The sequence below is a fragment of the Canis lupus genome, chromosome 15 (assembly GCF_048164855.1).
Source record: "Canis lupus baileyi chromosome 15, mCanLup2.hap1, whole genome shotgun sequence".
In the NCBI taxonomy this organism is placed as follows: Eukaryota; Metazoa; Chordata; class Mammalia; order Carnivora; family Canidae; genus Canis; species Canis lupus.
Window position 1 is genome coordinate 21,110,163 of NC_132852.1, and position 26,321 is coordinate 21,136,483.

Consider the following 26,321-nt stretch of genomic DNA (forward strand, 5'->3'; position numbering starts at 1 on the left):
GGTAGACTTGATGCTCTCATAGTGAAAGGAAATTTCCTGGAGTCAGAGAATGTGATTTTTGCATTTAAAAGAAAAAAGTTAGATATCTTCAGTGGATATACTGTCTTAGTAAGACCTGCAAATCTAACTGGGAAAGCACATTTCAAACGCAAGCCGTTCTTTTATTCAGATTAAAACTGTATTGTTTTTATCCAGAGGGAGAATCAATGAAATGTAGAATTTAAAATAAATTGCAAAAGATAAATAAATAATAAAATAAAATAAATTGCAAAGTCAAAAACTTAATAGCCAAATGCTTTAGGAACTACAATGAGAGAACAGTTTTCAAATTTTCATACAATGATTTTAACTGTGGTGTCTAATAATATCAGATTTAATATTGGAAATGATCAGTTCAAGTAAAATGGACTCCACTGTTCTCTCAGGAACTTCAAGTGTGATTCTGGGTAAATGGTAAATGATGAAAAGTACCAGAGTGCATCCTTCAAGCTCAACTGTTTTCCTAGACTGTTTTGTGGTTTGCTGTGATGGACCAGTCACTTTAATGGTGTTTGCTTGGCTTTGAATCCTGGCTCTTCCACTCACTATGTGTCTTTGTGACTATGTGACTTTTAGAAACTGCTCAAATCTCTTTGCCTTGGTTTCCTCATCTGTACAATGGACACATCTCACAGTTCAGTGAGGACTGGATGAGAGAAAACAGGTGAAGCATTTAAATAGTACCCGGCAAATAATAAAATGTCAGTGATCATTTGGGGAAAATTTCCCCCAAATTATATAGTTTTATTTTGCACTCAGAGAAATTAAACATCTTGCCCAGGTCAGTACAGATAGCAGAGAGGTTGAGACTATTACAGTGCCTTCGGCTATATCATGAGGACACACACCGACTGTACATTTTCCTGCTACAAAACAGGGACACCCCAGATATTCACATAACAGTTATTGGTCCTTTTCCAGCTTTAATATTACACATCTACAATTTCTAAGAACCAAGATAAGGTCATTTTCAGGCTTCTTTTCTTTATAACAGAATTCAAGAAAGAACATATTCTTTATGGGCTCACCTGTGGAAGAACCGGGCTGACTACATGAATCCTCTATTTAGAGCTGATCACAGTCAGACCAGGGGAACACTTCGTCTCCCCACAACGCCATGCAACTTCATGTACAAGTATGTAAACCTTTAGATCTTACTGAGTATGGCTATGAAAAAAAATATGTAGATTCTGCTACTGTTTGTTATCTGGAGGCCAAAGCGTATGAAACACTGAGCCTCAAGGCTTCTTTTGGACATAAAACACACCAGAGGTTGCTTAAATATCTGATCTGGTATTTTTGCCAGTGTCCCCTCTCCCTCTTCTTTCCTCCTACATGTGGAATTCTCTTTAGAAGTTGATGTTTTATAATAATAATACTATTTTAAAAATGTAAATTCCAATATTATTATTTTTTAAGATTTTATTTATTTATTCATGATAGACATAGGGAGAGAGAGAGAGGCAGAGATACATGCAGAGGGAGAAGCAGGCTCCATGCCAGGATCCTGACGTGGGACTTGATTCTGGGACTCCAGGATCATGCCCTGGGCCAAAGGCAGGCACCAAACCGCTGAGCCACCCAGGGATTCCCCCCAATATTATTTAAAGGCAAAAAACAGGGAGGGAGGAAGAAAGGAAGGAAGCAAGAATGGACAGATGAAAGGAAGGATGATGGATCAAATAAACCAAGTGTCTTGTAAGTTAAACCACAAATTTAGGTAGTGATCATGACTTAGCTTACCTTCTTTCTCTGCTGAATCTCTGCCTAGTGGAAGGAACTATCTTCCCATGGAAATAAATTATTTTAAGACTGTACATATTGGGATGGGAGAGCAGGGTGGCATCCTACAGATTCTATTAGGGTTATATGTTATATTTTATCCTTTGGCTTCTCTATGTAGAGGTTGTATGATGTGGAAGGATGTCTCAGAGGTCAGCAAAAAGACAAACTTCTACAGAATAAAATGAGAAACGCTTTTTTCTCCCTACCCATCCCCAAAAACGCTCTTAGTGCTTCATAGCTTTTCTCTGTAGTTTTTTTTCCCTCCTCAATTTGTTTTTAATTATTTCTATCTAATTATTTCCCTAGAATTGTAAATAGCATTAATTGTCACACTAAAAACAAAAACAAAAACCTGTAAAACAGAAGTTTGAGAGCTGTTGAGATACAATATAATCAATTGAATTGCTCCAAATTTGTTAGTAATAGTCAACAAATATGTTGAGTCAAGCACTATTCTAGGCACTATGGATAAAACAATGAATGACATCAAAACCCTGCTCCTTTCTAAGTAAAGCATGGATCAACAGATACTCCTGTGATAATATTATTTATTCTTTGCAATCGTGCAGGATTAAAAAAAAAAAAGGAAGACTTATTGCAAATGGAAATGTCAATTTTTGGTGGTTGTGAGAAAAAAAAAAGCAAACCAAACCCTCAAATCTGTAACTGAAAGATTCCAAATGTTAATATAATCACCGATTTTCCAAATTTACTTCAAAATTAAGAGCCATTTTCTTAAAAAGAAAAAAGAGGGGCAGCCCAGTGGCTCAGCGGTTTGGCGCCGCCTTTAGCCCAGGGCGTGATCCTGGAGACCCGGGCTCAAGTCCCACGTTGGGCTCCCTGCATGGAGTCTGCTTCTCCCTCTGCCTTTCTCTCTCTACTCTATGTCTCTCATGAATAAATAAATAAAATCTTAAAAAAAACACAAAAAATAGAAAAAAGAATATGGTAATATGTGCTACTTCAGTCTGCTTTAAAAACATACATGCCTTCTTATATAGGACCATACGTATAAGTAGACTCATCATGAATTTACCCTCCCAAAAGGGTACTGACCCAACAAAAATAGAGCATCAATATGAAATCATTACCTTAAATAGGTGTCTTCTTTGAGCTCGTAATTCTTGACTGTTAGGACTTTGGGACTGTGGCATTAAAGATGCCTTAGAAGACTTGAGGAGGTGACTTTACAGATTGTGATATAGTGGCATCCTAAAGCTCTACCATCTTTTGCAGGTTTTGGAGCGGGATGTACAACCGCTTTGAAAAGGGACTGCAGCCCCGACAGTCTGTTACAGATTACCTTATGGCAGTGAAAGAGGAGACCCAGCAGCTGGAGGAAGAACTAGAGGCCCTAGAAGAAGTAAGACACACTTGTTCTTGTTCGTCTTTCTGTGCTTATTTCTTGACAACCACTGTTCCATGAAAGTCTCTCATAACTCAGGATATATGAATCGCAGCAATATAGCCATTTCATACTTTTAGCAAAGTACCTGAAACAGAACCCTATCGGGTGAGCACCCAGATGTTGGAAACCCCAACCCAGGTACTCAGTACATTTAGACATCTTGCTTGGGGCTCACTTAGATGGTTTGTTGAACTAGTTGGTTATTCCTACTGTAGGTCAGGTTTTATTTTGTTATTGTTACTTGAGAGAACTAAAATGAATTCTTTCTGGAGAGTACATGAAAAAAGGGATTCAGAGTGAAGGAACAAAATCAGATATATGTACTTGTAAAAATTTCTCTACTTTTAAGAATAATATTATATTAGGCTATAAATGGTAATAGCTGAGATCAACTTAGCAACAGCCTAGTTTTGACCTTTTATAATTTCCCAGTAATTGGCCAGAAAGGTTATAATATACATATTTTTGCTAATTATATAACTTTGTTTCCAGTGATACCACGGGTTTTACTTGCTCACTAAAACCACTTGGATTCTTTGCTTCATTCTGCCTCACTTATGCTCAAAAATTTCCTCTGGTCTTGACGTAAATTATGAATTAAGACTAAATATTTAAATAAGATGAAAAGCCTTTTCCCCCGTCCTGAGATCATATGTATATTGGTTATGTTTAAATGAAAGTTCACAAAATACCACAAGATGAGCTCTAACAAAGTCCACTCTTTTACCTAATGGATAGTCACCTGGAGGTCATCCCTAAGAATGATGGCTTGGGGGACATGCATTGTGGTTCAGGGACCCCAACCATAAAGATAATCACTTAGAGGTAGCTGATGTGGCTTAATTTTACATAATTGGAGAAATAGTTTTTGACTGTGCATCAAAATCACCTCACCAAAAATCGTACTGCCAGGGCTCTAAGCCCAGTGATTCTGACGAGAATCTTTGAAGCACCACAATGATTATAAATTGCCACCAAGGCTCAGAGACCTTGAATTAAATAACACACTTAGAAAACTGAAACGAGGCACAGTATTTTAGGATTCTGGAGCTCTGGTAAAAACCTATAATTTTTGCCATTTTAGGTCCACTCATGACATCACTAGGCCACTTTTATTTCCTCTTCCTAAAGATACCCAAGCTTTATGAAAAACTTAGGATTCTTCTAATCTATTCCAAAATTCCTTTTGTTGAAATACTAAAAATGAAAAAATTACTTAGAAAAAACCTTAATTAAAAAGACTTTGGCTTTTTTCCGTTTATAATAAAGTCAAAACCCCTCAGCATGGCATTTAGGATCTTCCCACAATTCAGTAATCAATCCTTTCAGCTTTATTCTCTATTCCTCTTGCTCAAATTTAACTGTTTTCTGCTTCTTGTACACAATGACATCTTCCTACTTTTGTGTTTTTTCTTCTGTCCCTCCCTACTGCCATAAATGCTCTTACCATCACCTCCCAGTTTAATTCCTTCACAGACCTATTAAAATGCTCCATTATTCTTGAAGCTGACTTGGATATCTTCCCCCTAGCCATCCCATCTGCCCTCTTAAATAATTTTTACTCTTCCAAATTCTTACATGATCTGAACTCTGCCTCCATATTCCAAGTTCTTTATGGCTGGCTCTGTATTTATCTCTGTTATTCACACTGCCCAGTACAGTGCTCTTTGCACATACCAACTTAAGATGAATGCTTTTGAAATGAGTATACAATACTTGGTCTTTTAACACCTCCTTTGGTGACACCAAAGGATGAAATCTGGTAAATGTATTTTCAACAACCCTAATGTCCATCATCTGATGAAGAAGAGATGAACAAAATGTGGATATTCATGCAATGTGGTATTAAATAATCATAAGAAGGAATGGAGTTTTGTATACAAGCTATATTGGGATGAAGCCCAAGAACATAGACTAAGGGAAAGAAGCCAGACACCAAAGAACATATGTTGTATGATTCCATTTATGGGAGATGTCCAGACCAGGCAAATCCATAGAGATAGGAAGTAGCTTAGTGGTTGCCAGGGCAGTGGGAAGGGGGAATGGGGAGTAACTGCTAAAGGATATGGGATGTTCTGGGATGAGGAAAGTATTTTGGAATTAGGTAGTAGGGAATTGTTGTGTAACCTTGTGAATATACTAAAACCAATGAATTGTAGATTTTAGAAGGGGAAGTTTTATGGTAAGTGATTTATATCCTAATTTAAAAACTTAGTAGTCATCCTTCTTTCTATACCTGTAAGGTTTTACATAATGATTTCATCCAATGAACTCAAAGTACATTTTTTTTTTTTAAATCAGGAATCAGGAATGAGGTGTTTATTACCTGATTGCCGGGTGCTGAACCTAGGGTTTTTTGTTTTGTTTTGTTTTGCAGTTTACAGAAAACCTATATACTAAGGCAGGTATTACCTTCCTTAATTAGAGATGAAGAAACCAAGTCTTGGAGAATCTTTCACATTATACCCAGCTGGAAAGTAATAAATATTAAATTATTTATGGTTTTTCCTTTTTTTTTTTTTTTAGAGACTGGAAAAAATTCAAAAAGTCCAGTTAAACCACACTAAAGTGAAAAGTAAGCCGAGTGAACCCAGCAAACACTCAGGGTTTTCTACCTCAGACAACAGCACAGCCAACACTCCCCAGGATTACAGTGGAAATATGAAGTCATTTCCATCCAGGAGTCCTTCACAAGGTGATGAAGATTCTGCTCTCATCCTAACCCAAGACAATTTGAAAAGTTCAGATCCAGATCTCTCAGCCAACAGTGATCAGGAGTCTGGGGTCGAGGATTTAAGCTGCCGGTCTCCAAGTGGTGGGGAGTGTGCACCAAGTGAAGACAGTGGCAAGGACCGCGATTCTGATGAAGCTGTGTTTCTCACTGCCTGAAGTTTCCCTTGTGGAGATCCAACATAAAGGACACACAAGAAACACTTTCCAAAAATAAGGGAGCAGTGCAATTTAAAATAAAAAATAATTCAAGCAATGGTACATGTCCTTGAGAATTGTAAAATGTAGCAATGAAAAGGGAAAAAAAGTCCAACTCCTAGTTTCCGTAGATGCTGAAACAGGAAGTAGCCATTTCTTTTATCAAACAGATATAAAAGAAAAATTATTCCCCATTTTAAAAGTTGTTCTAGACTCTGAAAGTTTTGTTCACTATGTAGTGTTGACCTCTTCCATCACCTGAGATATCAGTACAAATCTTCCTTGTCATAGCATGCATCTGCTCAAAAAGTGCCCTGACTCCTCCTCCTCCCCTCACACCTGTTATCCTCAGCCTTTCCTCCTATTTTACTTCCAGACAGAGATTTTGTTTTCTAAAATATTTGACATTGCCTTCCCTCATGACTCTGTTACCAGTATTTCCAGTAACAGAGTACACTGTGGAAACCTACCCCTTTTGGTTGGCAGATGTGTCTAATTGAGGAGCTTTGTGATTGCTTGAGCTAATCTTTCAGGTTTAGTGATCACTTTAACTTTTCCTTAGATGATATATTTTGAATCGTTATTATAATCTTGTTTCCTTTTTCTGGAATCTCATTTAAAAAATGCTGAAACTTCTAGAATTCCCTTTTCTCTAACATAGGTCTAATACCTAATAAAATAGAAGCAACATTTACTCTTTGGTTCTTAACATCAGAATTCAGATATTAGACATAATATTTTAAATTATAAATGTTATAAAATATAGCAGTTTAAAATAACTGCCTTTTATTACTATTCTAGAGACTTCATTACCATGACAGTGTGGGCCAACCACTAGCCTGATTCTTTTAGTATAACAAAGTTAGTAATGTAACATTTTGATGAGGAAAAATACTGCTTAAAAACTAGAGAATTTGGTTGTCTATTTAAAAGTTTTATCACTTATCATTTTAGACATTGTGTAACTGGTTACTATAATTTAACATTAATAACCACTCACTGCTGAAAGTTCTAAAGAGTTTGGTTATAAGCTTTTGATCTGAAGAAACTTAGTGGAGAAAGTTTGGACAGAGATAAATAACATTTACAACTGCATGGTTTTTAATCATCAGTACATTCTAGAATGTAAAGGACCCACTTTTATAATTTGCATCAATATTTTTTTTTTTCTTTTAAAGATTTATTTTAGACATAGTGTGGAGGGGAGAGGGAGAAAGAATCTCAAGCAGACTCCCTGCTGATTGCGGGCCTGATCTCACAATCCTAAGACTATGACCTGAGCCAAAGTCAAGAGTTAGATACTCAAAAGACTGAGCCACTAGGCACTCCTAAATCAATATTTTGAATAGGTAAAATCTGTTGATAAGTTAATGTATTAAATTTTGCTGAACTGGGAATAAGAGAAGGAAGAGGAGTGACAGAAGTTTCTGATTTTACTCCCCTTCACAAGATGACTAACAAGATCTAGAGCTCAGGAGTGAGGTTAAGCACCCCCCCCCCCCAACACACACCAGGGACCGAGACAGACCGCATTAGCTATATGCTGACCACATTGCCCCTGTGCCAGGCTGGCTCAGCACTATGTGGAGATCTTTCCCTTGACCCTATCTGGTTCTCTAGTAGGACTAGCCCATGGATGACATCTAGCCCCCACCCACCCAATGTTGTGAGTTGCTTAGTTGGAGCCCCTCCTGAAGTTTTACTTCACAAGGACTGCAGGAAAAGCTGTGGGTTCAATCACTAGAAGCCTTAGATGGAGAAGGGGCAAGACTGAGCACAGAACAGCCTAAGTAATAGTCCCATCCAGTAGTTTTGTTCATCTGCAAGCCAAATCAGTGGCACAATTTGGGGAATTTGGAAGGATTCAGGCCTGTCAAATTTGGGTCTCAAAAGAAGCTGTTCTGCTGGCTCTGGTGTTTGGTCTTCCCATGCCCTGGTAGAAGAGCTGAGCCATAACTACCCCTGCTGCAGATCATGGCTCCTGGCCCCTCATGATCAGAAAATCTATTCAGGAAAATTTGAGAATTGCCTGAAGTGGGCCCTTCCAGTCTTGCCCACACAGTAACCAGAGACACAGCTCTCTCCTGCCCCTACGTCTACAAAGCATGGCCTCCTGCCCATCTGACAGGAAGGGCTGGCAAAAAAAAAAACCCTTGGGAGCTATGTATGTAATCCAACTCTTAAGCCAAGGAGTGGATAGGCAGAAGTGACAGCACCAAGAGCAAACTCAGTGGTCTTACTTGGCCAGGGAACTTGAGGCATGGCTTGGCTTGAGTCAAGAGAAGGGCATTAATGGCCTTTGAACTGTTTCTCCTGCTGCACCCAGCCAGGGAAACTAATTCATAGCCCCACTTACTGTTGAATACAACCTTCAGCACACCCACACAAACAACCTAACCAAAAACACGCAGGAAAATGTAGAGCCTATCCAACAGCCCCATTTACAGTACCACTTGAATAGAGCACAGCCTATGGCTTCCATGTCTATAGAGCAAAACCTGGTGGCTCATCTGACCAGGATATTCAGTCTTTACTTCTGCCTGAATCAGGTCCCCAGACAAGCTCTACAGGTCCTTGTCCTTATCCTGCTGTCCTACTAGGGCAGAGAGGCTAATTCATTGCCCCAACAAATGCTAAATACAGTACTCAGTCCCAACCTTCTAGAAAGCCTAATCAGAGAATCCAGGAAATCACAAAGACCATCCCACAGGCTGACTTGAATAGGGAACCAAGCCAGCAGTATTATCCAGCTATTCTCAATCCCAGACATACCCCTGACCTCAGAGCATGAATAGCTAGCTGCCTTGCCCCAAAATAGACTCTAATAAGATATCCCACTTACCCAAAGATGTTATCAGCAGACATGTGCAGAATCCCAGACCGAGCTTGACTGGTGAGGAAATGTCTGCCAAATCAAACATGCTAAGTCTGAAAGAGGAGACCCCTTATTCAAATGTGCAGGTACCAACTAAGGAATCAAAGATTTTGTGAAAAATCAGGTAAGTATTATACCATCAAAGGAAATAAATGAAGCTCTAGTAACTGACCCAAAAGAAATGGAGACCTGTGAGCTGTCAAATAAAGAATTCAGAATAATTCTCATCAAGAAATTTAGTGAACTCTAAGAACACACAGCTAAAAAAAATAAAGAAAATACACAAGAAGTTCAACTAAGAAATAGAAATCATTAAAAAAAAAAAAAAAACAAAAAAAAAAACACAAAACCACTCCAAATCCTAGAGCTGAAAAATATAACTGAATTGAAGAATTCAATAGACTTTCAAAAGCAGACTCGGCCATGCAGAAAAACAATGAACTAGAAGAAAAACAATTGAAATTACACAGCTAGAGGAGCAAAAAGAAAAATGAAAAAAAGTGAAGAGAGGCTACAAGAATTATAGGACACGATGAAAACAAATAATATTGGGATTATGGGAATTCCAAGAAAAAAAAAGAAATGGACAGAAAGTATATTTAAAGCAATAATGGCAGAAAACTTCCCCAACCTGGGTAGAGAAATAGATACTCAGATCCAAGAGGCCCAAAGGACCCAAAGAGAGCTAAATCAAAACACTTTACCATTAAATGGCAACAAAGACAAAAACTTTTGAAAACAACAAGAAAAAACTGAGATTACAAAAAAGAGAATCCTAAAGGTGGACCTCTCAACAGAAACTTTTCAGGCTTGAAAACAATGGGAGGACATATTCAAAATACTGGGAGCAAAAAACCCTCAAAGTTTCAATCCAGATTTGTATACCCAGTGAAGCCGTCCTTCAGAAATAAAGGAGAGGTAGACTTTTCCAGACAAAAGCTGAGGGAGTTCATTACCACTGGATCTGCCTTAAAAGAAATTCTAAAGGGAGCTCTTTGAGTGAAAATAAAAGATTGCTAGTTAATAACACAGAAACATAAGAAGGCAGTGTAAAAGTCACTGCTAATGATAGTGAAAAATGATTCTGTAATAGGGGAATGGTGGTGTTTAAGTCATTTAAGTTTTAAAGTTAAAAATGGGCACCTAAGTGGCTCAGTCAGTTTAGCATCTGCCTTCAGATTGGTTCATGGTCCCAAGGTCCTGGGATCAAGCTCCACATGGGGCTCTGCTCAGCAGGGAGCCTGTTTCTCTGTCCCTCTCTGCTGCCACTCCACCTGCTTGTGCATGTGTGGTCTTTCTGTCAAGTAAAATCTTAAAAAAATTGTTTCTTATAAAAAACAAAAAAAAAGTTAAAAACAACATAGTAAAAGTAACTATATCTTTAATAATGTTATTACACAATAAAAATGTAAAATGTGAGAAGTGTAAAGCTTAGGAATCCAATTAAAGTTGCTGATAGTTAAAAATAGGGTGTTAAATTTTAGGGTATTTTATGGTTCTCATGGTAACCACAGAGAGAAAACCTTTTAATTACACAAAAGAAGATGACAAGTCAAAGTATACTGATGACAGGACATCAAACCACAAAGACAACAGGATAAGAAACAAGGAACAATGGACCTACAAAACAAACAAACACAAACAGCAATATTAAATCCTTACTGATTGTTACTTTAAATGTCAATAGATTGGGCAGCTCCAATGGCCCAGCAGTTTGGCACCGCCTTCGGCCCGGGGTATGATCTTGGACACCCGGGATTGAGTCCCACATCAGGCTCCCTGCATGGAGCCTGCTTCTCCCTCTGCCTGTGTCTCTGCCTCTCTCTCTCCTCTCTCTCTGTCTGTCATGAATAAATAAAATCTTAAAAAAAAAAGTCAATAGATTAAATTCTCCAATATATAAAGACACAGACTAAGTGGATTAAAATAACAAGACCCAATGACAGTCTCTCTACAAAAGACCTGTTTCAGAATTAAAGGCAAACAGACTGGGGATCCCTGGGTGGCTGAGTGGTTTGGCGCCTGCCTTCACCCCGGGGCATGATCCTGGAGTCCTGGGATCGAGTCCCACGTTGGGCTCCCTGCGTGGAGGCTGCTTCTCCCTCTGCCTGTGTCTCTGCCTCGCTCTCTGTGTGTCTCATGAATAAATAAATAAAATATTAAAAAGAAAAGGCAAACAGACTGTGAAGAAAGACATTTCAAGCAATGGGTACCCCCCCCCAAAAAAAAGCTGGGGTAGCTATACTTCTATCAGACAAAATAGACTTTAAAAATTGTAAAAAGAGACAAAGGTCATTATATAAAAGATAAGGGGGTCAACAGAGCAAGATGACATAACAATTGTAAATATTTATGCACCCAGTGTTATCATCAGCACATAAAGACAATGCAAAATGAACAAATCTAAAAGGATAAATAAGCGACAATACAGTAATAGCTGGGGACTTTAACATTCCACCCAACAATGGATAGATCATGCAGACAGCAAATCAATAAGGAAAAAGCAGATTTGAACACTATAGACAAAATAGACTTAACAGTGATATATAGAACATTCTATCTGGAGAGCAGAATACATTCTTCACAGGTGTGAATGGAACATTATCTAGGATAGAACATGTGAGGCCAAAAAACCCCCAATTCTTAGCAAATTCAAGAACAATGAAATCATACCAAATATGATTCTCTGACCACTCTCTTCAGGAGAGTGTTGTATAATTTCCATTGTTTTTCTATAGTTTTCCTCGTTACAACACTCTCCTGAAGAATGAATGGATCAAAGAAGAAAGGGAAAATAGAATATTTTGAGACAGATGACAATTGTGAGAGACAATAAGAGCAATTCAAGGAGGGAGGTTCATAGCAATAAGCATCCCAGATAAATAATCTTTTTTTTAAAAAAAAGATTTAATTTATTCATGACAGACACAGAGAAAGAAGGCAGAGACATAGGCAGAGAGAGAAGCAGGCTCCATGCAGGAAGCCTGATATAGGACTCGATCCCAGGACTCCAAGATCATTCCCTGGGCCAAAGGCAGGCACTCAACCACTGAGCCACCCAGGTGTCCCCCAGATAAGTAATCTAACTCTAGTCCTTAACAAGTAGAAAAAGAATAACAAAGTAAACCCCAAGTTAGCATAGAGAAGGAAAAAGTAAAGATTACAGCAGAACTAAAGGAAGGTGAGAAGCAAGCAGTAGAAAACATTACCCAGACTAAGAGGTAGTTCTTTGAAAATATAAAATTGACAAACCATTAGATAAATCAAGGAAAAAAGAGGAACCAAATTAACAAAATTATAAATGAAACAAGGAGATATTACAACTGATACTCTAGAAATACAAAGAATCTTAAAAGGTTAATATGAACAATTATATGCTAACAGGAAAACATAAGGAATTAAAAAATATTAGCATGCAATTTACTGAGACTAAGAAGAAACAGTCTGAATTAGACTAATTACTAGTATGGAGGTTTAATCAGTAATTAAAGCTGTCCCAACAAAGAAAATTCCAAGACCAGATATCTTAACTGGTAAACTTTATCAAATATTTAAAATAAAATTACATAGATCCTTCTGAAATTCTTCTAAGAAATCAAAGAGGTGACACTCGCAAACTCATTTTACAAGCAACATCACCAAAGCCAGAAAAAGATGCTACCAGAAAACTATGAACCAATATCCCTGATGACAGATGCAAAAATTCTCAATAAAATACTAGCAAATGGAATTCAGCAGCTCTTGAAAAGGATCATTTACAATAATCAAGGGTAATTTATATCTGGGATGCAAGGATGACTCATCATGTGCTAATCAATCAATGTGATACATGACATTAATAGAATAAAAGAAAAAATAATCGTGTAGTCATTGCAATAGATACAGAGAAAGCATTTGAAAAAACCATCTTTTCACGATAAAAACTCTTATCAATTATATATAGAAGGAATGAATCTCAACATAATAAAGGCCATATATGAGGGATGCCTGGGTGGCTCAGCAGTTGAAAGTCTGCCTTTGGCTCAGGGCATGATCCTGAGGTCCTAGGATCGAGTCCTGCATCAGCCTCCCTGTGAGAAGCCTGCTTCTCCCCTCTGTCTGTGCCTGTGCCTCTGTGTTGCTCATGAATAAAATAAAATCTTAAAATAAATAAAATTAAACAATTAAAAAATAAAATATAAAGGCCATATATAAGCCGACATCTATTACAATATTCAATGGTGAAAGGGTGAAAAGCTTTTCCTAAAGGGAACATGACTAGTGTGCCCACTCTTAACCACTCATAGTGAATATTGTATTGGAAATCCTTGACAGAGCCATCAGGGAAGAAAGAAAGAAAAAGTATCAGAAATGGAAATGAAGAAGTAAAACTGTTATTTACATATGACACGATTTTATAAATAGAAAATCCTAAAGACTCCACCAAAAAAAGTTAGATCTAATAAATGAATTTGGTAAAGTTGCAGGATATTTAATTAACATACAAAGATTCATACTATTTCTAAATAGTATGAATTACTATTTTGTTAAATAGTAACAAATGACCTGAAAAAGAAAGAACATGATCCCATTTATGACACCATCAAAAGCAACAAAATACCAAGGAATAAATTTGACCAGGAAGTAAAAGATCTTTACTCTGAAAACTATAATATACTGATAAAAGAAACTGAAGAAGACACAAATACATGGAAAAGTATCCTGTGTTCCTGCACTGGAAAAATTACTATTGTTCAAATGTTCATACTGCCAAAAGCCATCCATAAATTCATGCAAATCCTTATCAAGATTCTAGTGGCATTTTCCTACAGAAGTAGAAAAAAAATCCTAAAATTTATACAGATCAACAAAAGACTCTGAATAGCCAAAGACATCCTGACAAAAAAGGAAAACTACCAGTAGGTGTCAAACTTTCTCATCTCAAGCTGTACTATAAAGCTATAGTAATCAAAACAGTAAGATACTCCCACCAAAGCAGACAAATAGATCAATGAACAGAACTGAGAACTCAGAAATAAACCCAAACATATGGGGTCAACTAATACTTGGCAAGGGAGCCAAGAATACTCTGGAAAAAGACAGTCTCTTCAATGAACGATGCTGGGAAAACTGGATATTCACATGTTAAAGAATGAAACTATATATCTATCTTACACCACTTATAAAAATTAAAGTAAATTAATGACTTAAATGTAAGACTTGAAAAAATGTAAGACTAGTAAAAAGAAAAAGGAATAAAGGTCCCTGACATGGGTCTTGGTCATGACCTTTTTTGGATGTGACACCTAAAGCACAAACAACAAAATAAAAAATCAGCAAGTAGAGTCACATCAAATTAAAAGTTTCTTTTGGAAAAGAAAAAACACAGTGAAAAGATAACCTGTGAAATGGGAAAAAAGTATCTGCAAACTATATATCTGATAAGGGGTTAATATACAAAAAATATAAAGAACTTATAAAAACTCAATTATAAAAATAAAGATAATCCAATTTAAAAATGGGCAAAAGACTTGACTGGACATTTCCCCAAAGACACAAGAAAGGCAACAGTTAATATGAAAAGATGCAAGTCAAAATCACTAACATATCACCTCATGCCTGTTTGGGGGGCCATCCTCAACAAGACAAAATATAACAAATGCTGGTAAGGATGTGGAAAAAGGGAACACTTGTGTACTGGTGGTAGAACTGTAAACTGGTGCAGCCAATATGGAGGATCCTCAAAATATTAAGATAGAATTACCAAACCTATCAGCACACAGCAGAAGTTGAGGTCAGGACCCACAGCCTTCCAGACCAAGGGTCACCCCATGCCAACCAATTACCCGACAGGGCTTATGGTTGGTCCTGGCAACCGCTCAGGCTAGGGGCCACCAATAACTACCATGCCCACAGCACTTGTGCACACACTGACACAAGAGGGAGTGTGCAGCTCACACAGGGGGTATCCTTGGAGGATATGGCTCTGGTGGCCAATGGAGATTGCGCTTCTGGGCCCTACAGGATATCTCTTACTTTAAAAAGCTACTCCCTCAAGACTAGGAGACATAGCTGAAGTACCTAATACACAGAAAGAAACAAAGAGAGGCAAAATTAGGAGGAGACAGATTAGTATGTACCAAAAGAAAACCTAAAACAAAACCTCAAGAAAAAAAAAACAAAACGGAGATGATTAATCTAACAGAGAGTTTGAAGTAATGGCCATAAAGATGCTTATCAAAGTTGGAAGAACAATGGATAAGGTGAACATTTCAACAAAGAAAAAAATGTAAGAAAGTACCAATCCGAGAGTAAAATAACAGAAATGAAAGCTACACTAAAGGGAATAAACAGCAGATTAGATGATAAAGTATGGGTCAAAAATCTGGAAGACAGGGTGGCAAAAAATTACCCAAACCAAACAGAAAAAAAATTAAAAATATGATAGTTGAAGGCATCTCCAAGACATCAAGAATACTAACAATCACATTACAGGGATCCCAGAGGAAAAGAGAAAACAGTAGAAACTTTATTTCAAGAAATAATGGCTGAAGACTTTAACCTGGGAAAGGAAGCAGACATGCAGGTCCAGGAAGCACAAGTCTCAAACAAGAGAAACCCAAAGAGATCCACACCAAGACAAATCACAATCAAAGGTCAAAAATTAAAGACAGTATCTCAAAATTAAAAGGTCAAAAATTAAAGGTAAAGAATAGTATCTTAAAAGTAGCAAGAGAAAAGCAATTAGTCATACAAAGGAACCCCCCCGCCCCCACCCCACCATCACCATCACAGAACTATCAGCTGATTTTTCAACAGAAACACTGCAGGTCAAAAGAGAGTGGCACAATATATTCAACTGCTGAAAACCAAAAACAAAAAACCTACAACCAAGAATACTCTACCTGGCAAGGTTATTATTCAGAATTGAAGGAAGAATAATTTCCCAGACAAGAAAACACTAAAGGAGTTCATCACCACTAAACCAGATTTTCAAGAATATTACAGGAAGAGAAGAAAAGCCTATAACTAGAAATAAAATATATGGAAAAAAAATCTCACTGATAAAAGCAAACATATAGTAAAGATAATGGATCAACCAGTTATATAGCATGAAGATTAAAAGACAAAAGAAGCAAAATTAATTATATCTATAATAATCATTTAAGGGATTCACAAAATTAAAAGATGTAAAGCATGACACCAAAAACATAAAACGTGGGACAGGGGAGTAAAAATTAATTGCTTTTGGAATGTGTTCAAACTTAAGCAACCACCAACTTTGAAGACTGCTATATACATAGGTTGTTATATATGAACCTTCTGGTAACAACAAAAAACCTGTAATAAATACACAGTAAAAGAAAAGGAATCCAAGGGTAACACTAAAGAAATCACCAACACCAGGGAAGAGAGGAAGAATGGAATAGAGAATATAAAAGCAACTAGAAAAAAATTAAGAATATAACAAATTCATACCCATCAGTAATTATTATAAATATAAATGAACTAAATGCTTCAATCAATAGACAAAAGGTAGCTGAATGGATAAAAACAAAACAAAACAAAATGATGCTGATTACAAGAGATTCAGTACAAATGAAAAGACATACAGACTGAATGGGAAGGGGTGAAAGAAGATATTCCATGAAAATGGAAAAGGAAGCTGGTAGCAATATTTATATCAGACAAAATAAATTTTCAAACTGAGGTTATAACAAGAAACAAAGAAAGGCATTAAATAATAATGGATCGGGCAGCCCCAGTGGCTCAGCGGTTTAGTGCCGCTCTTCAGCCCAGGGCCTGATCCTGGAGACCTGGGATGGAGTCCCATGTCAGGCTCCCTGCGTGGAGCCTGTTTCTCCCTCTGTCTGTGTCCCTGCCCCACTCTCTCTCTCTCTCTCTGTGTCTCTCATGAATGAATAAATAAAATCTTAAATAAATAAATACATAGATAAATAGATCAATCAAACAGGAACGTTTAACATTTATAAATATTTATGCACCCAACCGAGAAGCACCTTAATATTAGGAGATACAAAGAGAGAAATTGACAGTAATATAGTAATAGTGGACTTTAACAATCCATTGACTTCAAAGGACAGATCTGCCAGACAGAAATTTATTTATTTATTTATTTTTTTCAGACAGAAATTTATTAAGAAAACATTATCCTTAAATGACACATTACACCAAATGGACTTAATATATACATAATATTCCATCCAAAACAGCAGAATATACATTCTTCTCAGGTTCACATGGAATGTTCTCCAGGATGAATCACATGTTAGGCCACAACAAGTCTCCATAAATTTAAGACAACTGAAATTATATGAAGCATCTTTTCTAACCACAAAGGTATGAAACTAGAAATTAGTTACAAGAAGAAAACTAGAAAAAAACACAAACACATGGAGACTAAACAACATGCTACTAAACCACCAATGGATTGATGAAGACATAAAAAGAGGAAATTAAAAACAAAAAACCTTGAGACAAATGAAGTAACAACATTCCAAAATCTATGAGACACAACAAAAGCAGTTCTAATTGCAAGTTTACAGTGATACACACCCACATCAAGAAATAAGGAAAATATCAAATAATCTAATCCTACATCTAAAGGAACTAGAAGAACAAACAAAACCCAAAGTTCATAAAAGGAAGGAAATAGAAAAGATCAGAATAGAAGTAACTGAAATATAGACAAAACAAAACAAAAACAATGAAAAAGATCAATGAAACTAAGAGCTGCTTTGTTGGAAAGATAAACTTCAAAACATTTAGTCAGACTCATCAAGAAAGAAGACAGGGCCCAATAAGTAAAATCAGGAATAAAAGAAGCATCATAAGAGACTACAATGAATAATGATATACCAAAAGATTGGAAAACCTAGAAAAAATGGATAAATTACTAGAAATACATAATCTTCTGAGACTAAATCCAAAAGAAATAGAAAATCTGAACAGACCAATTAGTAGTAATTGAAACTGAATCAGTAATCAAAAAACTCCCAACAAAGAAAAGTCCAAAACCAGATGGCTTCACTGAATTCTCTCAAAAATTTAGAGTTAATAACTATCTTTGAACTATTTCAAAAAAAAATGCAGAGGAATAAATGCTTCCTTACTAATTCTATAAAGCCAGCATTACCCTGATATCTAAACTAGAAACAAACAAACAACAACAACAAAAAGTTATAGGCCGATATCCCTGATGAACATAGACGCAAAAATTCTTGACAATATATTAGCAAACTGAATTCAATGATAAATTGAAAGGCTCTCACCACAACAGAGCTGCACTTATTCTGGGGATGCAAGATGGCTCAACATTTGCAAATCAATGTGATAAACCACATCAACAAAATAAAGGATGAAGATCTTACGATCATCTCAATAGATGCATAAAAAGCACTGGACAAAGTACAACATCCATTTATGATAAAAAGTCTCAATAAAGTAGATATAGTGGAAATGTACCTCAATGTAATAAAGGCCACATATGACAAACTCATAGCTAACACACTCAACAGTGAAAACCTAAAAGCTTTTCTTCTAGGAGTAGGAACAAGACAAGGATGTTTATTCTGTTTTTTTTTTTTTTTTTTTTTTTAGATTTTCTTCATTTACTCATGAGAGACACACAGAGAGAGAGAAAAAGAGAGAGAGAGAAAGAGGCAGAGACACAGGGAGAAGGAGAAGCAGGCTCCAAGGAGGGAGCCCGATGTGGGACTGGATCCCAGGACCCCAGTATCATGCCCTGGGCCAAAGGTGGCGACCAAACCGCTGAACCACCCGGGCTGCCTGATTCTCACTTTTATTTAACATAGTATTGGAAGAACAGCCACAGCAGACTACCAAATCAATACACAAAAACCTGTTGCATTTCTATACATTAAAAGAGAAAGACACTAGAAAGAAAAATATACTAGAAAGATAAAATAAAATTCCAAGGACAATTGTATCTGCAAGAACAAAGACTTAGGAATAAATATTACCAAGGAGGTAAAAGACTGCTGAACAGAAAACTATAAGACATTGATGAAATAAACTGAAGATGATACAAATAAATGGAAAAACATGCCATGCTCATGGATTGGAAAAACATTGTTAAAATGTCCATACTAAAAAACAAAGTGATACAGATTCAATGCAATCCTTATGAAAATTCCAATGGCATTTTTCACAGAACTAGAATAACCCTTAAGTTTATATGGAATCACAAAAGACCGTAAGTAGCCAAAGCTATCCTGAGAGAACAAAGCTGCAGATATCCTGCTCCTAGATATAGGATTATTATAGCATGCTATAATAATCAAAACAGTACAATAATGGCACAAAACCAGATGCATACATCAATGAAACAGAATAGAGAGCCCAGAAATAAACTTACACTTATGTAGTCAATTGATCTTTAACAAAGTTGGCAAGAACATACAATGGAGAAAAGACAGTTTCCTTAATAAATAAATGGTGATGAGAAAACTGGACAGCTATATCCAAAAGAATGAAACCAGACCACTTTCTTATACCATACCCAAAATAAAATAAAATTAAAAATTAAAAATAAAAAAATAAAATAAAAATAAAATAAAAAAGTACTAAAGACTTAAGTGTATCATATGGATCCACAAAACTCTAGAAGAAAACACAAGCAGTGATTTGGTTTTAGCAACATTTCTGGGGGACCTATCTTTTTAAAAAAGGACAGCAGTAAGCAAAAATAAACAGGACTATATCAAACTAAAAAGGTTTTGCACAGCAAAGGAAACCATCAACAGAACAAAAACGCAACCTCCTGAATAGAAGATATTTGTAAATGAAATATCCGATTAGGGGTTAATATCCAAACTATATTAAAAACTCCAAAATATATTAAAAACTCATCAACTCAATATTAAAAAAAATAAAGAATTTTGATTTGAAAATGGGAAGACTTGAAAAGCTATTTTTCAAAATAAGACAAAGAGGTAATTAACAGGCATATGTAAAGATCTTAACATCAGCAATCATGGTGAAATGCAAATCAAGACTACACTGAAATATCACTTTGAATCTGTCAGAATGGCTATTATCAAAAAGATAAGCAATAAAATGTTGGCAAGGATGTGGAGAAAAGGGAACCCTGGTGAACTGCTGGTAAGAACATAAATTGGCACAGCACTATGGAAAAACAGTATGACATTTACTCAAAAAATTAAAAATGTATCTACCAAAAGATCCAGCCATTCCACTTCTAGGTATTTATCTGAAGAAAACAAAATCACTAATTGGAAAAGACATATGCACCCCTTTACTATATTGGCAAAGATACTGAAGCAACCTAAATATGCGTATATACGAATGGATTAAATAAGTGTTTATGTGTGTGTATGTATATTTATATACAGATACACAGTGGATTATTATTCAGCCTTAAAAAGGTGAAATCATATTATTTATGATAACTTGGAAAAACCCAGAGGGTATTATCCTAAGTAAAATAAGTCAGAGAAAAACAAATACTGTATGATTTTGGTTATAGGTGTAATCTGAAAAGCAAAAAAAAAAAAAACAACAAACAAATAAAACAATACATGAACACTCACAGATACAGAGAACAAACTAATGGTTGCAGAGAGGAAAGGGAGGGATAGACGAAATAGGTGAAGGGGATTAAGAAGTACAATCTTCCAATTACAAAATAAGACGGGATATAATGTACATGTAGAGCATTTAGGAATATTGTAACAACTTTGTATAATGATAAATGGTAACTAGACTTACTGTAGTGATCACTTCGTAATATATACAAACAAATCATTATGTACACCTGAAACTTAGAAGAAAATATTGCCTGTCACAAAATGTCCTTGAAAAAGGAAAACTGAACTACCATGTGTTCCAGCAATTCAATTTCTGGAAACACATCCAAAGGAAACAAAAACATGTAACTCTAAAAGGTATCTGCATGCTTATGTTCATAGCCAAGACATGGAAACAATCTGTTCATTGATGTATGAACAAAGCAGGTGTGTGTGTGTGTATACATATACACACACACACACAATGTGTATGTGTATATATACATACATACACAATGTGTACGTATACGTACATATATACGTTGTATATATACACACACACACACATTATATATATATTGTATATACAATATATACAATAATACAATGGATTATTATCCAGCAATAAAGAACAAAGGTATCCTATCACTTGTGACAACAGGAATGGACCCTGGGGCCATTATTATGCTAAGTGAAATAAGTCAGAGAAAAGCCAATATTGTGTATGCTCTCTCTCATATATGGAATCTAAAACAAAAAACAAAACAACTCAGGAAAAGGGATCAGATTTATGGTTGCTGGAGGTAGGGGTATAGGGAGGGGGAACTGGAGAAAGATGGTGAAAAGGTGTAACCTTCCATAGAGCATGAGTACAGCTAACACTGCTTCATGATACACATGAAAGTTCAGTTAATCCTGATAATTCTAATCACAAAGAAAACAGCTTTTGCTTTTTAGTTTATCTATCATAGATGAAATGATAGACACTAAGTCTACTTATTGTGGTAATCATTTCACAACGTATATACGTCAAACCATTATGTTATATATCTTACACAGTGATGTTTATCAACTACACACCAATAAAACTGAGGAAAAAAGAGAAAGGACAAGAAAGCTACATTGCTGAAACCTCTAGTATGAATGGTTTGGAGGGGGTATAGTAATATCTTTAAATAAAATAATCAATATTCAGTTGACCCCCTGAACAATATCAGCTTGAATTGCATGGCTCCATGTATATATAGATTTTTTTTTTCAATAAAGCACAGTAGTATAAATGTATTCTCTCTTCTATAATATATAATTTTAACATTTTCTTATCTCTAGCTTACTTTATTACTACAGTATATAATATGTATGACATACAAAATATGTGGTAATCAATCATTTATGTTATTAACAAGGCTTCCAGGCAACAGCAGCCTACTGGTGTTGAAGTTTTTGAGGAGTTAAAATTGTACATGGATTTTTGTCTGTGAAGTCGGTGCACCTAACCTCTACATTGTTCTAAAGTCAACTGTAATTGTTTATGTGTTAATTAGTTAAAAATAGGACTCTTAATATGTTAGAGATGTGTTATATAAAAGTACTCTGTTAATGTAAATAAAATAAGTGTAATTCTTTTAGAATATAAAAGTTAGCATACTATACTGAGGAATATTTGTTCATTTTTTGCAACTTATTATATATAGTAATACCCTATTAATGATACTTAGGATATAGTTGTAATGGATTTTCTATTATTATAACACAACTCACTACATGCCATTCCTATAGTTATCTACTCTTAGAAGCGTCTTTACCTAATACTGAGGATGGGATTTTAATTTCTTCCATCTGGCAATTTATATCTACAAAAATAGAGAAGTAAAAAAATTTTTAAAAATGACACATTACATATATGAAACAAAACTATGCATTTATTCTGAAACACAAATAGTATAAATATATAATATTTTAAAATGTCTTTAATGTGATGTCTTTCACATTAGACACAAACTCTTTTTTCAGCCTTCCCAAACATTTTACAAGTTACTATAATTTATACATGTTCATTTAGACTTATTAGAAGTTAATCTAATACTGATATTTATATAAAAGGTAACATTTATTGCATATTAAAACTTTATTATGCTTTCACAGGGTCTAGAAAGAGCATGGCTAATCCAAAAGACTAAAAATCTCTATTAGCACATTTTCAGTTTAAATGAAACATCAATCAGGAAGTATTTTATTGAGGGTACCTGGTCTAAGGCATAGGTAATAAACTAATGTAAGTATTTTATTGATGGTACCTGGTCTAAGGCATAGGTAATAAACTAATGTAAAACTGACTCAAGGCAGATTACTTCTCAACTAGTAATATTTAGAGTTCAAGTGACTTGCTACTCACTAATACTTTGGAAAATTTAATAACTTTGACCATGATTCATCAATCAACAAAGAACTTTTTTTTAGAGTAAAGTTAGGTGAGGATAAGGAAAAATCTGGCATATGGTTTTATTCTTTAAGATCAAGTTTACTTTGCCCCTAAAAATGAATTCCAATTTTAACTGAAATTCCTTCCATTAAAGCAAAATGTAATTTATGATCAAACTTATCTATCAAAGAACCTCTATTCCAATAGGAATTTCCTACTCTTATTTCTAGGAAATCTTCCAACTTTGAAAGGGATATCTTTACTGTACATCTCACTTATTTATAAAACCTTCTTCTATTTGAGATATTAGTGTTTAAATTTCTACCTATGACAAACCTGTACTCTGAATAATAACTCCTAAGCTTTCCTCCATTTCCTGATTTCCATCTGGTTTTCTCTTACATGTTAAAGTAAAATCAGAATCTCTGCCTTGCCACGCATTTTTCCCCCTCTGGCACAACTTCTCCAAATGACCAATTTTTAGAAGAAAACAATATAGCCATAAAATTGCCCCCAAAATCATGTACTTTTTCTACTGCAATAGAAACCAAAATTCAATTATTCAAATGCAGACATTTTTCTGTCTTGGACAACTTATACAACCTATATCTGAACTAATTGTCTATTGGTTAAATGCAAATATTCATGATTGAACTCCTCTTTTTAATGACTGGGTTGTAAGGAAGTTGCCTAATTAATTTTGGAACGAGGAAACAAGCTAGGTTAACAGGTACAGAATGAAATGAGGAAGAAGTTTGGTTTAAAGACTAAAAAGCGTTGAGATGAATATGTGATTATATAGAAATTTACTGTATAAGAAAATGTGTTTTGGTTTGTTTGTTGTGTTTTCTTTTAAATTTGTTTTTATGTGGAGGGGAAGTTAGATGAGCACCCAAGCAACTAAACCATGTTTGAGTTACTGTATAGTATTTCCACAGTGCCTTATTCTGAATAGGTGTTTCCTAAAATTAGTAGATCAAATGAATTTATGTCCCTTTAAACTGTCTGTGATCTGCTGGTCTCTTATTATGGGTTCTATATAGTTTCTAAGAAAGATACCTGATTGATTGCAAAAGACTGGAACTATTATGCCCTCTATTGCAGTGACTGCTGGGAAAATCGGAAGTTCTGCTGGTCTGTACAATATGGAAAAGTTTCTAAATACCCAGAAGACTCTGCCACAAATTTAAAACACTTACCTCAGTTATTTCATCTACAAATCCATAAAAATCATGTCTGGTCATTTTGAAGATTAAACAGCATGCCCTTAGCACAGCGCTAGTGAGACAGGCAATTAGTGAAAGTTAACATCTTTATTCCAATTATATATTTATAGTCCATATGAATACTTGCTCTTCCACAAAGCAAAGACAGATTAAATATTTTTCAAGTCTAGGAAAATAATTTTGTTTTTCCTAAAGTTCTATTGCCAAGAATGTGTATAGAAAGAAACAGAATGAAGGAAAAAGAAATCTGTACTACTATATGCTGGCATTTGGAATAACAATATATATTGAGATGAAATTTAAACAAAAATTTGCACTAAATTGTTTTGTGATTTAGATACTAACTTACCAAGCCTCAGATACATATAGTTACAGATTTTCTCCTTTATTAGCTTTTACAGCTACCCATAAAATGTGTTCATTCTGAAACATGGTACAGAAGCAAACTACTGAACACTGTATCATTTAAAGAGCAAATTTAATAAAACTAATTAAAAACTGGACTGCCTAAAAGTTAAATATTATTACTAAAGCTGTTCTCTTATGAAAAGCTAACTCACAGTAAAGGTCAAAAAAATTCATTGACTTCTGTGTCTAGATTTTCTATTTATTAACAAAAAGATTGTTTTTAACACTAGGAATTTATAAAGTATTTCATTATCCAATCATAAATCTATCATATTTATATAAAAAAATTAGTATGAAAGTTTATGTTGGACTGGGTGAAGTGGAAGGCAATTTTTTTTCTGCTAGGTAAAATAATTATTTAACTGTATTGCTTCTTAAATGTATCTTTAATTTTAAAAATTAAACAATAAATGGGCAGCTGATGTATTCTCTTGATTTATTGTGTATTAAAAGTTACTTTTTTGAGATGGCACATTAGTAGGTTTGATATTTCCTGACACTATGAATAATTTAAAAACAAATGTTTTTTAAAGTTTTATCATCATGATAGAAGGAAAAATAAGGCTTTCTATAGTTGAAAATAGTCATTTTTCAAAAAGGTTAAGAGGAAAAATATCTAAACAAACCATTTTTGATAAAGAAATGAGGCAGTTTCAAACTAAAAATATAAATTTAAATGAAGCAACTTTATAAAATATTGATACTAGCTAAAATTACATGCATAGGTACTTAATAAAAGAGGAACAGCAGTGGAACTTATATATGATAGGATTTATCAACAATAAATAAACATTTATAGTGCAAATCATGCAGAAAAATTTCTCAAAGCAAAGACCACAGCAGTTATTCTATAATCTGTACAAAATCAGTCTCAGTTCTGCATATAGTCTATCCAGAATATTTATGAATTCAGCCATTGTGATGAAATGCCAATTTGCAAATCATACATATAAATGTGCTTAGTCTTGTGTCATTTCTGTCTTGGTGGTTTATGTTTTCAGGAAAATCTGAAAAGAAAAGAACATAAAAAACCCTAAGATTTAACTTAAGATGATAAATTTTCATCTTTTTACATTCTTTTCCAATTAAGATCTACCTGTAAGAAGATAACTTGACGATGAGGGAAAAGAAGTAGGGAAAAGATTCTAGCATGTCTGTATAAATACTCAGTGCCCACTTTCTTCTTAAACCATATTAAAAATCAACCCTTACCCAAGGGACTGGCAGTGTGATTTGTAAAACAAACAAACAAAAACAATTCAATGTTAGCACCAATGTCATATACAACTAGATTAAGAGAAGGGGCACAGAAGTCTGAGACAGAGATGAGAAAATCCTGCCACTTCCCTACCTCTAAATGCTCCTTTCTCAGAGTCCACTCCTTCAGCCCACTTGTATCAGCACAAGATCCCATGACCCAAACTGTTGCTGGGCCGGTCTCTTTTCTGAGGATCGGTAGTGAAACCCTTGTTCATATCCCTGGGCTGCTTGAACTGTCATTATATGATCAGATCTGCGGGCAGCAATGGTGGAGCATGTGCAAGTGGAGCAAAGAAAGGCTCTCTGAAGAGCATGTCAGGAAGCACAAGAGAGTGAGAGGAAAGAACAGAGACACAGAAAAGAGAAACAAGTAGCCTTGGCAAGAGTATGAGAAGGAGAAGTTATTATGGCCTCCTGTCGT

The 26,321-nt window shown here is 35.2% G+C and overlaps 2 protein-coding genes across 13 annotated transcripts in view; one reads left to right on the forward strand and one right to left on the reverse strand.

Moving 5' to 3' along the window:
* The window catches only part of MTMR7 (myotubularin related protein 7), a 172,363-nt gene extending 166,145 nt beyond the window's left edge, over window positions 1-6,218 (forward strand). For all 8 annotated transcript variants that reach the window (XM_072776180.1, XM_072776181.1, XM_072776176.1 and 5 more), the window contains 3 exons: window positions 1,034-1,174; window positions 3,061-3,187; window positions 5,759-6,218. In XM_072776180.1, the coding sequence (XP_072632281.1) occupies window positions 1,034-1,174; window positions 3,061-3,187; window positions 5,759-6,121 (631 nt within the window). In that variant the 3' untranslated portion in view covers window positions 6,122-6,218. The remainder of the gene's footprint in view (window positions 1-1,033; window positions 1,175-3,060; window positions 3,188-5,758) is intronic.
* VPS37A (VPS37A subunit of ESCRT-I) overlaps window positions 749-26,321 on the reverse strand; it is a 75,448-nt gene continuing 49,875 nt past the window's right edge. For 3 of the 5 annotated variants that reach the window (XM_072776191.1, XM_072776190.1, XM_072776187.1), the window contains one exon: window positions 24,305-25,647. The gene's annotated coding sequence lies outside the window, so the exon portion shown is untranslated. Of the gene's footprint in view, window positions 22,438-22,484; window positions 24,285-24,304; window positions 25,648-26,321 lie in introns of those variants that run through there. The other 2 variants (XR_012007521.1, XM_072776188.1) reach the window with 2 other exon arrangements.